The 15,653-nt window shown below is 51.0% G+C and overlaps 1 protein-coding gene across 1 annotated transcript in view; it reads right to left on the bottom strand.

Moving 5' to 3' along the window:
• FAT2 (FAT atypical cadherin 2) overlaps positions 1-15,142 on the bottom strand; it is a 55,815-nt gene extending 40,673 nt beyond the window's left edge. The window contains exons 1-2 of the mRNA XM_059860291.1: positions 14,816-15,142; positions 152-3,437 (exon numbers count right to left, since the gene is read on the bottom strand). Of these exons, the coding sequence (XP_059716274.1) occupies positions 152-3,416 (3,265 nt within the window). The 5' untranslated portion in view covers positions 3,417-3,437; positions 14,816-15,142. The remainder of the gene's footprint in view (positions 1-151; positions 3,438-14,815) is intronic.
• Between the last annotated feature and the right edge of the window lie 511 nt (positions 15,143-15,653).

Below are 15,653 nucleotides of genomic sequence, written 5' to 3'. Positions count from 1 at the left end.
CTGCTTATTCCTACCCAGATCCAGGGGTAAATTAGTAAATCCCTGCACAATCAAGAAAGGCTTGAATGCATAGAACATTGTAAGGAGCCAGGCCAAACACAGCACGTAGTTTAAGCCTTCAAGGGATGCTATTAAATGAAGATGTCCTTACCTGTTTCCTTTTCAATGTGGAAGACAGACAGGCCAGTGCCTTCTCGGAGGAAATACTGAACCTCTCCATCTTTGCCCCTGTCGATGTCCTTGGCCGTGACCACCATCACCGACGTGCCCTTTGGGCTGTTCTCCTGCACCCAGCCTTTGAAGACAAAGGAGGCAAAGCGTGGTGGGTTCAAGTTCTCGTTGACATCAATGACGTTCACTTCCAGGTGGCAGAGGGAAGAGCGAGAGAAGGGCTTCCCACCGTCACTGACCTGCACGGTTAGATTGTAAGAGTCCCTCTTCTCATAGTCCAGCTCCTTGTCCAAACGGAGCGCCCCTGTCAGCTTATCCACATGAAACACCATCTCCTCATTGTTAAGGAGGCTGTACCTCACCTCCCCTCCAGAGCCAGCGTCAGGGTCAAAAGCTTCCAGAAACAGGAGAAGGGTCCCCACGGGCAGGTCTTCGGGGACCTTCACACTGTTGAGGGCTGGGAGGCACTGAGGGGTGTTGTCATTTACATCCTCCAGAGTCACAACGAGGTCTGTAACAGAGAACAGCTGGAAGCCTGTTTTGGGCTGGTCCCTAGCCTCTATTTTCAGCACATAGCAAGGCCACAATTCTCTATCTAGAGCACCTGTAACTGTCACTTCTCCCGTGACACTGTTAATGGCAAACTTGTCCGTGGGGGTTAGGAGGGAGTACTTTACTCTCCCATTGTCATCTGTATCAGCATCTTCTGCTTTCAGTTGTGCTATTGTTGTTCCTGCTGCTACATGTTCTGGTATTGCCACCCAATAGGCACCTTGAGTGAATTTAGGAGTATTATCATTGGTATCCAACACATTCACAGCCAATAGTTTCCAAGATGATTTTTGTGGTGTGCCAAGGTCATACACTGTAATGTTGAGAATGTAGAAGCTGGTTTGCTCATGATCTAAAGGAGAAAGGACTTGAAGGAGACCCAGCTCAAGGTCAATTTTAAAGCAGCTGTCATCATTTCCATCTGAGATCACATAAACCAATTTTCCATTAAAACCAGTGTCAGGATCGATGGCTGAAAGGTCAGCAATAGTTGAGTTGATGGGAACAGTCTCTATGATATCAATGGATCGTGGAAAGCTGTCGTCAAACTTAGGAGCATTATGGTTTATAAGGTGCAAGTTCAGAGATGTTTCATCATCCTGCCCATGGCCTTGAGACTGAGACTCGATGGAGTGTATGATGGTTTCTGTCAGTTGCTTCAAGACTCCTGTTTCCTCACACTGCATTTTGACGGGGAGGCCTTGGCTGACCACAGTGATGTTTACAGATGTTGGCAAAGCGTAGTTCTCCCCGTCTGTTGCAGTTATTTTCAAAGAGTAGAAAAGTGGCTGTTCAGAAGGAAGATCTCGCAGAGATATTCTAAGGGATATTACTCCAGAGATGGGATTCAGTTCAAAATGCTGTAAGTCATTGCCAGACTTGATTTCGTATTTGATATGCTGCAGCTCATCACTGTCGATTGCAGAGACCGTGGCCACAGGGCTCCCAACTGGAAAGTCCCGTGGGATGGTGCCACTGCAGCTTGCCTTCTCAAACACAGGAGCGTTGTCATTGACATTGCTGAGCGTGAGGGAGACGTACACCTCAGTCTCGTGGCGGAAGGGTGAGCCCCAGTCTGATGCCCACACTCGCAGGTGGTACCACCTCTGCATCAGCTCGTAGTCCATCGACTTGGAGGTGGAAATGACACCAGAATAGGGGTCAATGACAAAGGGAACTGGTTTCTGGTTGGCTATGCTGTAGGTGACAAAGCCATTGTCTCCTTCATCTTCGTCTGTAGCCCTTACTGTTAAGACACTGGTGCCAGGAGGAACATTTTCATCAAAGGCCCCATGGTACGATGACTGAGTAAAACTTGGAGCGTGATTGTTGCAGTCGGTGATGTCAACAATAACAGTGGTGGATGTGTGACTGTTACTGCTTGTAACTTCAAGCTCAAAACTAGACTGCTCATGAAAGTCCATTGCTCTGACTGTAGTTATCAGTCCAGTGTAAGGATTGATCTTAAAGCTTGTACTGTCAGGAGTCGGTCTCAAAATGTATTTAAGATTTGGGACAGCTGGTGTGATCTTCACCATAACAACTTGGCTTCCAGCTGGGGAAAATTCACTGAGCCGGACTCGGTACACTTCTTTCTCAAACCTGGCAGAAACATATTTGGAGGGAGGTATGTGGACAACTCTGACAGGAGAGAACAGTGGTGGCTTGCTCTTGTCCTTGGCTTGCACACTGAGGTTGAAACCAAACGGGTAAAGTAACCAGTTTATCTCTTTGTTTGACACAATCATGAACTCAGTGCTCCCAAAGTAGGATCTGATGGCTTTGAAATGTCTTCCCGGATCTCCATCCACAAACTCGACTGAATCAATCCCTGCTTCTGAGTCACCACTTTCTACAGAGAGAGTTGCATAGATAAAGTCTTCGTCTGAGTCAGGTGATGTCACCTTCACCGAGGAGATAGAGGGGGGTTTCCTGGCAGATGGCTCCACCTGGATGGTGAGACTAGCCAAGTTCCCAAAGCCATTCCCCTCCGTGATCTTTCTCATTCTGTCCACAGCCAAAACCTGCAGGTTATGCCTGCCTCGATGCGTGCTGTTCAGCCTGCCTGTGACCATAACTGCCCCCGTGGTGGGGTGCACAGTGAATAGGTTGGACTTGGTGTTGAGGGCATAGTAGAACTCAGCGTTCTGGCCAGCATCGGCGTCAGTGGCACTGAGCGTGCCGACCACAGTTTTCAGAGGAGTGTCTTCTCTGATGGACACTTTGTAGGAGGGGGGTGAAAAGAGAGGTTTCAAGTCATTTCTGTCCAGAATATGGATCAAGACTTTAGCCCAGGCTTCATAGGCAAAGGTGCTCTCAGTGGCCTTGATTATTAACATGTAACTGTCTTTGACCTCACGGTTTAAAAGTGCTGTGTTGCTGCTCCTGGTTCTTATTCTCAAGAAGCAGAAATCCCCAATCACGTGCTCCTCTGTTTTAAACAGACCAGTGTTGTCCCCAGAAGCTATTCTGTACCTGATGTCCCACTCAGGGTCTCTCTTGTAAATACCCATCTTGACGTAGCTCTCCACGTAGGTCTTGGGGGCTGAATTCTCATAAATGGTGGCATTGTAGAAGAAATGTGTGAAGTGCAGAGGGGAAGTGTTGCCCTTCTCACAGCTGGCCTTGTGAACCACACAATGCATCAGGAAAACAGCAACACTCAGGAAGTGACTTCTGATGGAGACTTCCATGGTGTGGCGTCTCCTTGAGCCCTGCAGGTGTCAAAGGAAGAATGTTAGGAACAATCTTCATTAAGGTCAGTGCGTTACAGATAAAAGTCTGCAAGGGCTCAGCCTCACCTCCCTGCTCTGTCTACCCGGATCTTTATTGATTCAATTGTTAGCTCAGCTCTTCTTCTCTCTGTCCCAGTGACAGATCTGTCCTCCCACATCCCCATGCTGGCTCAGATTTCTTCACTTTCTCTGCATCAGTTTCTGCCTTTATAGAGGGCAAAATGTGCTAAGTCATGCAAAATGCTCTGATCAGGCTGACTTGCTATTCTGTGAACAATCTCGCCCTCCCTTCATTCTGCTTTCTCCTAAGTCAAACAGCATATCTACACTCTCCACCCATAATCCAAACTTCCTCTTGTTTTGTTTCTCCAGCCTCCCTTCTCCATCTTAACTTCTCTCTCCACTGGTTTCTGGAAAGTATCTTTGAGAGTCAAAATACAAACTGATTTATGTGTCTCTCTGTGGTTTTCTTCCCTTTTCTCTCCCTGTGCTACAGAATGTGCTGTCCTTCCCCAGCAATGATGGGGAACACATGCCATGTTGTAAAAATTCCTTATGTATGTGCAGCTCCATGATGTGGCCTTTCCAACAGCCTTCTCTCACTTTCTAGTCAAGCTCTATTACCTCAAAGTTCTAACTCACAGGCCTGACCCTGCTGCCTCCTCTGTGCTGACTGAAGGAGCGGGTTTCCAGCTAGACACTTTGCCCATGTCACACTCAGCCCTTGAGTAATCTCTCTGGCTGTTGCCTTCTCATGGCAAAGCCTCAGGGTCAGGATTCCTGTGCAGGATCTGCTGTCCAAGATCCCCTTCCATCAGCTTCCTTCTCCAACAGCTCCTGAGCAGCTGTGGCTCCACAGTTTATCTCTGTGAACAAGGTGTATCAAAGGAGGAACTGGGGAGCACACATGATTAACAGTGATGTAACTTTATTAGGGAGCTTTGCAGAGCTTGTTAAAGGATCAAGGCCTGTTCTTTTCAAAAGCTAAGTGCATGCTGCTGTGTGTGCAGTTAGGGGTTGAAACCAGGGATAAGCTAAATATAGGTGCATATATTTCCCCTAGATATCCTAGGAGATCTTTATCTAGAACTGTTTCTTCCTGTTTTAAATTTAAATTATGTATCAAGTACCTGCCAGTCATTTGGCACATTCCTAATTTAAACAGGGAAGACTTGTTTTTCCAGACACTTTTTCAAGACTCATCTCTTTAAGAACCAGAACTAGTTCAATTTGTAACTCAAGTTGAATGCTAGGAACAAATTGTTAGATCCCAACTAACAGTATGTGTCATATTCTCCCACTGAGGTGTCTAATTACTGATAAATACAAAGCTGTAAATTTCATATTTGCTTCAAATCCTTTCCTCCTTGGTAAATAGAAGCCAACCATCCAAAAATCTCTCTGTGGTCATTCCTTTTTGAAACAAATGCTCTGAAGCTGAAGTCAAACTACCAGAAGCTGGAGAGAAATCAACACAATTCAGTTTGGCAAAATTCCGACTCATTTTTTCATGCCTTCATTTCACTTCTAGGAAACACAACATAATCCCAAATGTACTTCAAATTAAAAAAAAACTTGGAGGGCAGAGCTGGGTGACCCAGAAAGGCATGTGGCTCCTTCTGAGAAGTCGAAAACCATGTTCTTAAAAGCTCTGCTTGTTGCTTGTTACTTAACAGCTCTTCAGAGCTGTGCAGCATGTCGGGACCTGCCTAGAGCTACTCCCTTCCAGCATTTTCAACTGCTGAACCTGGAGAGGAGACGTTGGCAGGCTGCGCACGCGTGGCTGCGAGCGCTGGGGCAATCCACACAGCCCAGAGTGCAGCAAGGCAGCAGAATAAACCAGCAACCAAAGCACAGCTGCTCCACCAACAGCAGACTTAATGAATCCAATCGCTTTGTATCTGGGCTAATTGACTTTTTAATTGAATTGTACTCAAACGGCAATGTGAACTCATCTCTCATAAGACATCAGAGAAGCCGCAGAGCAGAGACGTTATGAACTCCAAACCACAAGAAAAGCTGGATCCAGAGCACATGCCTTCCTGGGCACCAGCAATTCAATATGGGAGGATAACCTTCAGCAAGGAGTGGGTTTTCTGGCATTTAACAAGATGCAAGCTTTCGTCTGAATCTCTCCTGGAATGTACTTAACCTCCCTCTTCCCTGTGTACTTCCTGACATCTAAGAAGGGCTTCACTTAACATTGCTGCTTTTCCCCTCTGTATTAGCAGGGTTTTACTTCTCTGTCCAGATAATTATTTTTCAAAACCTGTTGTGACCTCAATATTTCTTAGAGCTTTGCTCTCAATTACTAGCTGAACTGAAAGCTATCAATGGCTTCAGCAGTTATTATGAGGGATGGAGAGTGACTATGCAGAAGCCTCATTTCCTCTGGAAATGATCTGAAACTTTGAAAGACACAGTCAAAACTTGGGGAGAATTGTCTAGGAGGCATCACCATCAACTTTTCAAGAGCTTTTCTTTGTGTCAGGACCATGCTCAATTGAGCAGTATCACAGAGTCTGTGTCCCCTGACAGCAACTTCCCACCCTGGGCCTGGAAGTCATCCCCTATGACCTGCAGCTGCAGTTTCTCCTTTAGTAGGCTGCACTGGGAAGCAATCATGCTCTGAGGGTCTTGTTGCTCTTTCTCCAGCATGGTTTTGGTGCAATTTGAAGTGTAACAGATCTCCCGGGAGATGACTGTGCTGTCCCTGATCTGTCCTCTGCTTCTGGAATCATTTATGCCACAGTCACAATGCAAAATTCTCCAGAAGTGGGACTGGGACATTTCCAAGGGCCATGGGGAAACTTTACAGAAAAAAGGGGGAGAGTGCTCTGAAGAGAGGGGAAATCTGGTGAATTGGCTCAGCTCCAGGGAAAATCCCATTCAGACTGACCCTGGAAGATGACAGCAATGAACCAGACAAAATGAGGTGGGTTTCTATGACTTTTGTTCCGTGGGTTGAAAGCTCTGCATAGCATGAAACCAGCAAAAAAAAGTCAATTTATTGGCCCTTATTCCCAAACGCAGGTGGCTTCCAAGGAGTAGCAGCACTGCCAAGCTCAGGGGTCCTTGCCACGGATTTCAAGGATCTCCAGATGGAAACAGGGTGAAATCAAACAGATTTTTCATGCAGATTAAGAGAACCATTCCTCATGTCCTTCGCTGTCAGAAATTAGTGCACGATCCACAGGACCTGTGGCAAGGGCCATACACACTTCAGGGCTGCCAGATCAGCTTCAAGCATTTAACACTTGAACACCCTCACTTGCCTCTGCTCCCTTCACTCATGGGACCATTTATTTCTACTCCTGAGAGTGCTCCAGCTCTCTTTGTGGCCTGCTGGAGCTGGCTGCACACGGGGAGCCAGCAGGGCTGGAGGAAGCCCAGGTGGGATGGAGTGTGGAAGGCAGGGCACGCTCCCAACTGAGGGAAATACCAGGGCATCATTATGTGGTGATTCAGCCTCCTTTCCTAATCACCAGGCGAGGATCAGAGAGCCTGGGGGGCTTCCCCCTCAGCCCTGTGGATGCAAACTCCCCACAAAGGCAGTAAACAGTCGGGGTATCTCTAATCAGAGCCCAAGCACACGGCTAAATTTAACATCCAAATTGTGAACCTCTGTCAAAGACATGCCCAAATCTGTCGGGCTTGAAAGGAGGGAACAAACACAGCACTGAGATTCAAAGTGTGTGCGTGGGGAGACCCTGGAGTTGGGTGATTTGGGGGTATTGGTGCAGGAAAAGGCTATTCTGGCCAGCTGGGGTGAGTGGCTGGGGCAGGGGCAGGGGGTTCTCTGGGGGCCCTCCCAGGGGTCTCCTGCAAGGTGTGGGCTGCTCTGTTTGTTGGCCATATCGCAGAAAAGGGCTGCAGCCTGCCAGGAAGCAGGTGTGGCCCCAGCCCCACCTTTTGATTCCCTTCAAGAGGAGCATTTGAAAGCAATAAAAACCCAAAACACAAAACAAGGCGAGTGCTGAGTGCACCCAGAGCAGCATTCCCCTCGTGAGCTGTGGTGGGGGCTTGGCACAAGTTTTTGAGATCAGAAGATTAAAGAAAAATAATCATTTTCATTGGAAAATAAGGACAACTCTTCCTTACTACTCTTTTGCAAGCATGTATCCCAAGTTTTCCTTCTACCTCTCGTTTTCTTCCCTCACCTCCCTCCATTTTCTCTCCCTTTTTCCTTCAATACAAGAAACAGCCTCTTCCTCATAATAAGGACCAAGCAAAATCACCCCCAAACACATCAACTTCTTTGTCAGAGGCTGCAAGAACAGCGAAAGGCAGGAGATGAGACAGGCTGTTCAAGTCATTAGTTTACCGATGCATTTCAATGGCCATTGTGAAACAGAGACAGAGAGCAAAGGGAGCAATCCTGTAAGATGGTGAGTACAAGGTTTTGGGAAGGCAATAGGAGATGGAACACTCTTCTTCTGGCTCGGTGGAGCAGAAGATGGGGCAGTGTCCTTGCAGCTGCCTCCCGAACGGGACCAACCAGAAAGCAGTCCCCGGGCTTTCAGTGTGGCAAAGTCACAGAGTTAAATGGACACTGTGTTGGCCATGTCTGTGAAATGTTTTGCTTCCCAATGCTGAAATAGCCTGTGTTCACCCTGCAGGGAGGTTGTGCTGCTTGGTTAATGTTTGCCCTCTCTGCAACAGTGATTTTGGTGGGATTTGGATCCTTTTCCATTGGGGAGTTCCCTGATGGCTGCTCACAGTCACTCCGTGGGGTTTGAATGCTCTGTGGAGATGGGTATCTTTCAAACTGTTTTCTTGGACTTTGAAAAAAAACCAAACAAAACCATCCCATCCTTGGAGATCCTGCTCCTGTCTTTGGTTGTGCAGTCTCTGCTTGGCTTTGCAGCGCACAGGAGAAACAAATCCTGGAGGTACTACACAAAGCCAGAAACTAATGAAAAGAGCTCCTGAAGTTACAGTGTTTCCTTCTTCAATCTATCTCGGGGTTTTCCAGCGCCTGTGGATGGTTTCTTAGGGCTGATGCTTGCAGAACTGCCAACACCAGCCTGCTTGGGGGCTGTGCTGGTGTGGGTGCAGCTTTTTGCTGGACTTGCAGATTCCATCCAGGCACAGTTGGGCTGTTCCTTCCCCATCTCGACTTTCCAATCTCTGAATGGCTTGGACATAGTTTTGGAAATTGTTTCCAGGTTGCTGGGCAGCCTGGAGCAAGGTGGCTGATCATGTAGAACCTGGAGAACGTGCCCTTCACCTCCAAGGACTGTCCTTGCTCAGAGTGTCCCATGAAATGCTGTCAGGGCAGAGAGTGGCAGTGCCAGACCTGTGCCACAACCATTTCATGGCTGAGCTCTGTTCCTGGGGGAAAGGGGCTGTGCACTGACAGGGTGGGCTCTGCTGAGGGCTTCTCAGCTGCAGAGCCATGGGAAGCCATGGGTTAATGAGTCTCATGCTGGCATGCAGAGCAGGGACTCCTTCCCTGGCCTGCCCAGCATGGCAGGAGGTCACACACATGTCCCTGAACAGAACAGGTACAGCCCTAAAGCACTACAGATGTTCCTTCCATCGTGTGCCAGCTGAACCAGGCAGGTGCCTGAACCCAGGGGTTTTGGGAACCTGTGAGACACTGAGGTGTGTGGGGCAGTCTGGGCCACAGGCTGGGAGGGGGATCTGGCAGAGATAACCTTTTTCTCTGGACTGCTGTAGGGCTTGGTGAAAAACTTCATTCTGAGGCAGCCCTGCCTTCCCCAGACCTGGTCTGCCGTGGCCAGTGGACCTGTGGGGGTCCTGCCAGGACCATCCTTCAGGGCTGACAGTGGGAGCAAGGGGGGTTGCTGTCCCTTGAGTAGTGCAAGACATGGATGAGTAGAGCCAGAGAGGAGATGGCAGGATGGCCTTCCACAAGGGAAGGGTAGCTGGGAAACATTTAGTTACTCTGATGTCCAACTCCTCCTTCCCCCTTACAGCTGGATGCTTTTGCCACCTTTGTCATGGTGCCAGGTTCCACAGGTTGGATGCTCAGAGCCAGACTGACTCTAAAGGCACCTTGCTCCACTGTGGCTTCCTCCAGCTAGCCACTCACCCCCTTCCCTCGGGACATCTCACCCATTCCTCCATCCTGGGGGCTTTGGCTGTGCTCCTGCTGCCCTGGTCTGACCCTTCACAGGAGCAAGCAGGTGCTGTGTGTCTTTTCCTCCAAGCCATCCTCTGTCCCACAGCATCACCTGGTACGTGAAGCCAAAGGCCACCTTTCCACCTGCAACGTGCATTTCTGTCTGCTCTGTGAGGAACCCAGGCAGAGCTGGATTTTGTACTGCTGCCAACACCTAGGCCTGGCCCAGATGTGTCACATAGCTGAGGTGACATTGTTGTAAGCTCATCTGTTAGGCACAGGACAATGTGAACATGCCTGAACTCTCTACAGAGTTGTGAGGGTCAATGATCTGTCTTGGCATTGCAGCATCATTCTAGAGCAAGAGTTAATAGCTCCAGAGCTATGGAGCCCTCACTGAGGTCTGGGGGTTGAGGGAACCTTGCAGTGCCAGCTGCCTTGCTGCTGGCTCCTGTCCCAGGGCAAGTGTGACAGGAGGGAAGTGACCTCCCTTGTGCCAAGAGGGAATCATCCTTATGCATCATTCCTGATCCCTTTCCTCTGCTCTACCCAGTTATGGGAGCAAGGGGGTAAATCCTGCTTATGATCCAAAAGCTGCCACTGCACAGATAACCAGTGGAAGTGCTGAGGGGTGGACAAGAACAGCAGCTGTGACAGCTGGGAGACAGGGAGAGACAGCACATCCCACTGTGGCTGTCATGGGAATGGGGCACCTGCTGGCTGGGACAAGAAACAGCCCTGGGGGCTGGAGACGGGGCAGCCAGTGCTGGTAGGAAGGAATTTTGGGGGGAGCTGCTCACCAGACAGGGTGTGAGGGGCCCTGGGGTTCAGCACCACAGAGCAACAGCCCAAGCACATTGGCACAAGGGCCAGGTGGAGCATGCCAGGATCTCACATGAGTGTGCCCCAGCTCTGCTGCTGCTGGGACTGTGCACCACTCACCCTGTGATGTCATGGAGGCTTTTAGCACCAAGGACCTCATGCCCCATTCACTGCAAACTATCTATGAGAGCCCACAAGGGGTCCTGGGCTCTTCTCTGATTGCTTTCTCCGGCCAAAACTCGTACTGAGCCTTTCACATTTTCCTCATGCTTGGGATGCAAGTTATCTTGCACTGATAATCACTCTCCTGTCTGCAGACTGCTGAAGGATTTGGGTGTGGGGGACCACACTGTCAATCCTGCTACCCTTCAGATGCACTGCCCAGCTCCAGCCAAATTTAACCAGATAGGCAAAGACTTGAAAAGAGTTAACTTTGCACAAGCTTGTGAAAAGCAGCAGGACCGAGGAGAGAAATCCAAATTAGGACTCCCAGCTGGAAGAAAAAGCTCTAATGTGGGCCCAACCCGATTTTTAGAGATCAGAGAATCCACACAAGAGGGAGCGCCGCAGGCAACCTAGCTTCATGAATTCTGCTGCTCACAAACCAGCTGTTTACTGAGGTGCTGCAAAGCTGGGAGAGCTGAGGTCCCCACACACAACTCACACCTGACCCACGGACACCAACAGGGCTCAGCTCAATCCATCCTGGGGAGAGCAGCAGCTCTGCCCAGTGTGAAGGGGCTCTGACCCTGCGAGTCCTCACTGCCACCTTAACTCAACCTGGGTGTTGGTTATGAGGCCACTGCCCTCATCACCTCCAGTGCCCTTCCTGTGATTCCCCGTGGGGAACACACATGTTATCCTAAAATCGCTAAAATTCCTTGGAAAGGAGCCCAGGAGCATCTTGTGGTGAAAGCTGCGTGAGGGACCTTGTGCGCCGCTGGATGCAGGTGAGGAGGGACAGCTCAGCCTCCGTCTGCCCTGCAGCACAGCCCTGCCCACCACGCTCCTCCCTCACCTTTTCCTCCTACCCGGCAATTCTCATTCACCCTGCAGACCTGTCCCCGCACCGATCCGACGATATTCTCCTTCCCTGTCCAGATCCCTGCCGGTCCTTTCCTCCTGCAGCCCGCAGGTGAACACAGAGCGCAGCTCTCTGCTCTGCTTGCAGCCCCTCTCTCTCCGTGTCCATCTGTCTGCCTCCAGCTGCTCCTTCCCGTCCCTTTCCTGCCTTTGGAGGCAGCGTAAGGACACAGAGGACAAAAAATGAATGAGACAATCAGGGCACGATCCTCTCTCGTGAAAGGATGGCTGGCCAGCATGCCAACAGCCGTGCCACAAAAACTCCCTGCAGCAGGTGTTTATTGAATGCAAGGGTTACCTGCGAGCTGATAGAAAACCTTCAGCTCCCGGACCTGCCCGCAGCCGCCCACCTCCTGTGCCGTGTCCAAAGTGTTGCACAAGCTGCTGCAAGGCCAGCCCGTGCCCTGGGGAGCTCCGGAGAAAAGATTAACCCTCTGGACAGACGCGTTTGCCCAGCCTGGCCTGACTGCCACAGCGTGTCCTTGTCAGCTCTCCTTGTGCTCCCAGCACAGGTCACTCCCTCCTGCCCCGGACTCTCTGCTGGAAGTGTATTTCTGAGATCTCCTGCCACTGCAGCACCTCTGTGGAGCCAGCAAGGGTGCATGGACACTGCGTGGAGCACCTGTGACAACCAGGCTGGGCACAGAGTGTCCCTGTCAACCGGGGCCATATGGAGTGTCTATTCATGGCATAACCCACGTCTCCCGGGCTGCCTGAGTCACAGCTTCTATCCAACGTGCAACCCAGCCACTCAAAAATAGTCACACAATGGAAGAGCATCCAAATAGCCCTGCCTGGCTACCTCTCTATTCTATCTTCCAAAATGGCCAGTTTTGATTGCTTACTGGAGGAGCATAAAAAAGAAGGCACAGGTAACCTGCTCCTTCTCCCACTTTTCAGCATCAGTGCAAGTACCTGTCTGATCTTGGGCTATTGCATTTAAAAACCTTCACTGGAGCCATCCATCCCAAATGGATCAAAATCTCGTTTGAAGCCAAACACAATTTTTGCTGTCTGCAATAGCCTGTGGCAATTTGTTCCACAGTTAATTAAGCCCTCCATACAGAAAAGCAAAGTGTTTCCTTTGGTTTGTTTCAACCCTGCTCCATGTCCATTTCTGAGCTACAAACCTTTCTAGCAGCCCTTGCAGCCTGCCCCTCCCTGGAGCTCCTACTTCCAAGAACTAGAGAATAAAGTTTCTTTGCTAATAAAGCAGTACCTGCCTTATTGCCAAGGAAAAAGTGTGGTTAGAGGAAAAAACGCTTGCTCAGCAGATCAGCTTGTTAATAGACAATGCAGCATCCATGTTGCCAACCCAGTTAAAAAAATTTAAAAGGGCTCAGGGGTATTTAATCCTCTTATGTTTGTCCATGATACAGAAGGAAGCCCGGTGCTAACTGCTCGAGGTGCAGCTGCACTTGCATGCTCCACACGTGGCACTAAACAAAGCGAGGCGTACGGAGCAGGGAATGCCATTGCTGCAGCATGCAGGTAGCTGGAACGATCCTGCAGCACTTGCCTTGGAGCAGTTGGCAGGAGAGCAGGATGCAAAATGCGTTAGTTCCTAACAGATGTTTGATTCCAGGTGTTGTGTCTCCTTTGAACTCTCCCTCCGTACATGAGCGATGCTTGTTTGTTTGCAGGGCTGGGAGCTGCACTGGTTTGGGAACATTAGGATTTGAAATGCATTCATGGTGCGAGGGAAAGGCTCGGGAGGGAGAGGAGCAGATCCTGCTGCGCTCTCCCCTCCACAGGCAGAGCAGCTGGGCTCATTTTGGGAATGTCCCGGAGCACGCTGAGCACAACAGGCAGGCTGGGAGAAGCAGAGCCCGAACCCCCGGCTGGGTTAGAGACCTCTCCCTGCCCAGAGCCTCAGGCACCCCAATCCTGTAGCAGACAGGCAGATGTCCCTGAACTGTTCCCGATAAGGTGAGGTGTGCTGCACATTAGGAGATGATAAAAGCACACAATGCCAAGCCCGGAGACTTTGCTGTCCCGAATCCCGAGACAGCCCAGCCCTGCTCAGGAGCCCAATACAGACTGTTTGCTTTCCCAAAACTCATACAACCTCCCAGGTCTCTCTAGCCAACACCCTGGAGAGCCACGGCAGCTCCCTTGACATCCCCGGGCTGCTCTTTGCCCCTCTGAGTGCCAGAATGGGGGAACGGAGCAATCCACGTCCCCCTGCCAGGATCTAGGGCACCCTGGGCGAGCAGGAGCCCGTTGGCCACAGCCCTCCCTGCCCAGCAGAGCCTGCCCAGCTTGCACCACCACACAGCCTGAATTTCCACACCACCTGGAAACTCTCAGCCCTCCGCAGCCACAAAGGCAAAGGAGCAGGAGCTTTCTTTGAGGGTTTCCTCTGAAGCAACCTCAGTCGCGTGACCGCTGATCTTTGCCCCTCTGGAGTGCTGTGCTCCACCGAGTCCAACTTCAATTTCCCGGGAGGCTGATTAGCTGATAACTGCAGTTTGGAAGGGCTGGCTCCAAGTGCCCAGGCCTCTCTGCCTGTATTTCCACCTCTTTTATCAGGGCTGCACATGTACATAGGAAATAATTCCTGCACGCCCTGAAGTGGGACTGGGCTCGCTCTGGGATTTCATCCTGTCACAAGGCACTGGCAGTGAATGAAGGTGCAGACACACAAAGGGTGGCTCTGGCTTCAGCTCCCTGGCTCTGCTGCCCATCCAAGGGGCAGGTGAGGAGCTCCTACCTGAGTGTACAGGGAAGCTGGGCAGGGGAAACCCAGCGCTGTGACTGTACTCGGGGATCCCCACAGCACAGCCCAGTTCGAGCTGACAGTGGAACTGGCTTAATGGGGCACATGGGGACAGAGTTTGGAGCTGTACCACCTCACCCCAGTTAGCAGGGTTGTACAGGGTCAATAGCTGAGCCTACAGCCAGACACCATCACTGCTCCTGCCACAGCTCATCCATTTACTCCAGCACAAGCTTGCCCCCTGCAGAAATCCTGCCCCGTTCAGACACCTGGATTGCTCCTCTGCTCACTCCCTCCACACCTGCCTTGCTCTGCAGCGTTGCTTTTGATACCTGGAGCCCACCTGCTTGCACTGGCTGCAGCCTGCTGAAGCTTCCCAGCTAAGCCAGATGTAAACAGGAATAAAGCTTTTTCTGCCTCCTTCCATGAGCCCTGTGCTAGGGGTGTCAGAAGGGAGGAAGAGATGAAGAGCTCTGCATCCCAAAGCTCTCTCTGCAGGTGAAGGCTGCTTCCAGCAAGTTACTCACATGCAAAAGCAGTTTCTCGATTAAATCTCTGCATCCTCCATGCCTTTCTCCATCCATGCTGTACAGACTGCTCCCTGAGTCATTTGCACTCCCCACACCGGCGAGCAGCGTGCCTTACCTGTTGCAACAGGAGAGAAACCTCTCCTGAAGTTCACTGTCTCTCTGCTCCCTGCGCTGGAAATCCTCTCCGGCAGCAGCGCCTCGCTGCCCGCCGGGGCTCCATGGTGCTTGCGAATCAGAGCAGAGGGCTCCGAGAAATTCCTGTAGGCAGGGGTTTTGCCGGCTGAAACTCCGGCGGCACCGGTCGGGAGCAGCGAGGGAGAAAGTTGCGAGGGGTGGAACTCGCTCGCAGGAGCGCCAGCCCTTCCGTGACGGGCTGCAGGAGGAGGAGGAGGAGGAGAAGGAGGAGGAGGAGAGGCATCGCCCGCTCCGTCAGTGAAGTTGTGTGTGTGTGTGCCTGTGTCAGAACTGGGCAAGGACCCAAGCCTTAGAGCCAAATAATTGCAGCGCTTTTTACTGTTAGATTAACCAGCTCTGCCATGAAATCCAGGACTTCAACTGCAGGGGGGTTGGTGGGCTGGTGGAATATGTCAGGTAAATCCCTCCCAACACACCTGAAAAACTCAAAGATTGTTTTTAGCTATCTGCCAGGTGGGTGTTGTAAGGAGGGATGGGTAGAAGGGGGTGGGGGAAACCTGAATCTGCCCTCGGAGCAGCTGCGTGCGAGAGGCACTTTGAAGGTTGTGGTTGTTGTTTGTGTTGGGGAGCCCCCAGAAACCTCGGCTGCCGCCAGAGAGCCCCGGGGGCTCCGTGCTGCACAGGCAGAGAGCGGATGAAAAGGAGGTCCTGTCCTGAAAAGGCAGGAGGCAGAGCGAAGAGAGGGAGGCAGCGAGGAGAGATGGCAGCGCGGGGAGACCAGACAACGTGCAGGAGCTTTGGGGGATTTCTCTTTGTAC

Source organism: Haemorhous mexicanus, chromosome 15, assembly GCF_027477595.1.
Source record: "Haemorhous mexicanus isolate bHaeMex1 chromosome 15, bHaeMex1.pri, whole genome shotgun sequence".
NCBI lineage: Eukaryota > Metazoa > Chordata > Aves > Passeriformes > Fringillidae > Haemorhous > Haemorhous mexicanus.
This window is presented reverse-complemented; position numbering and strand designations above follow the sequence as displayed.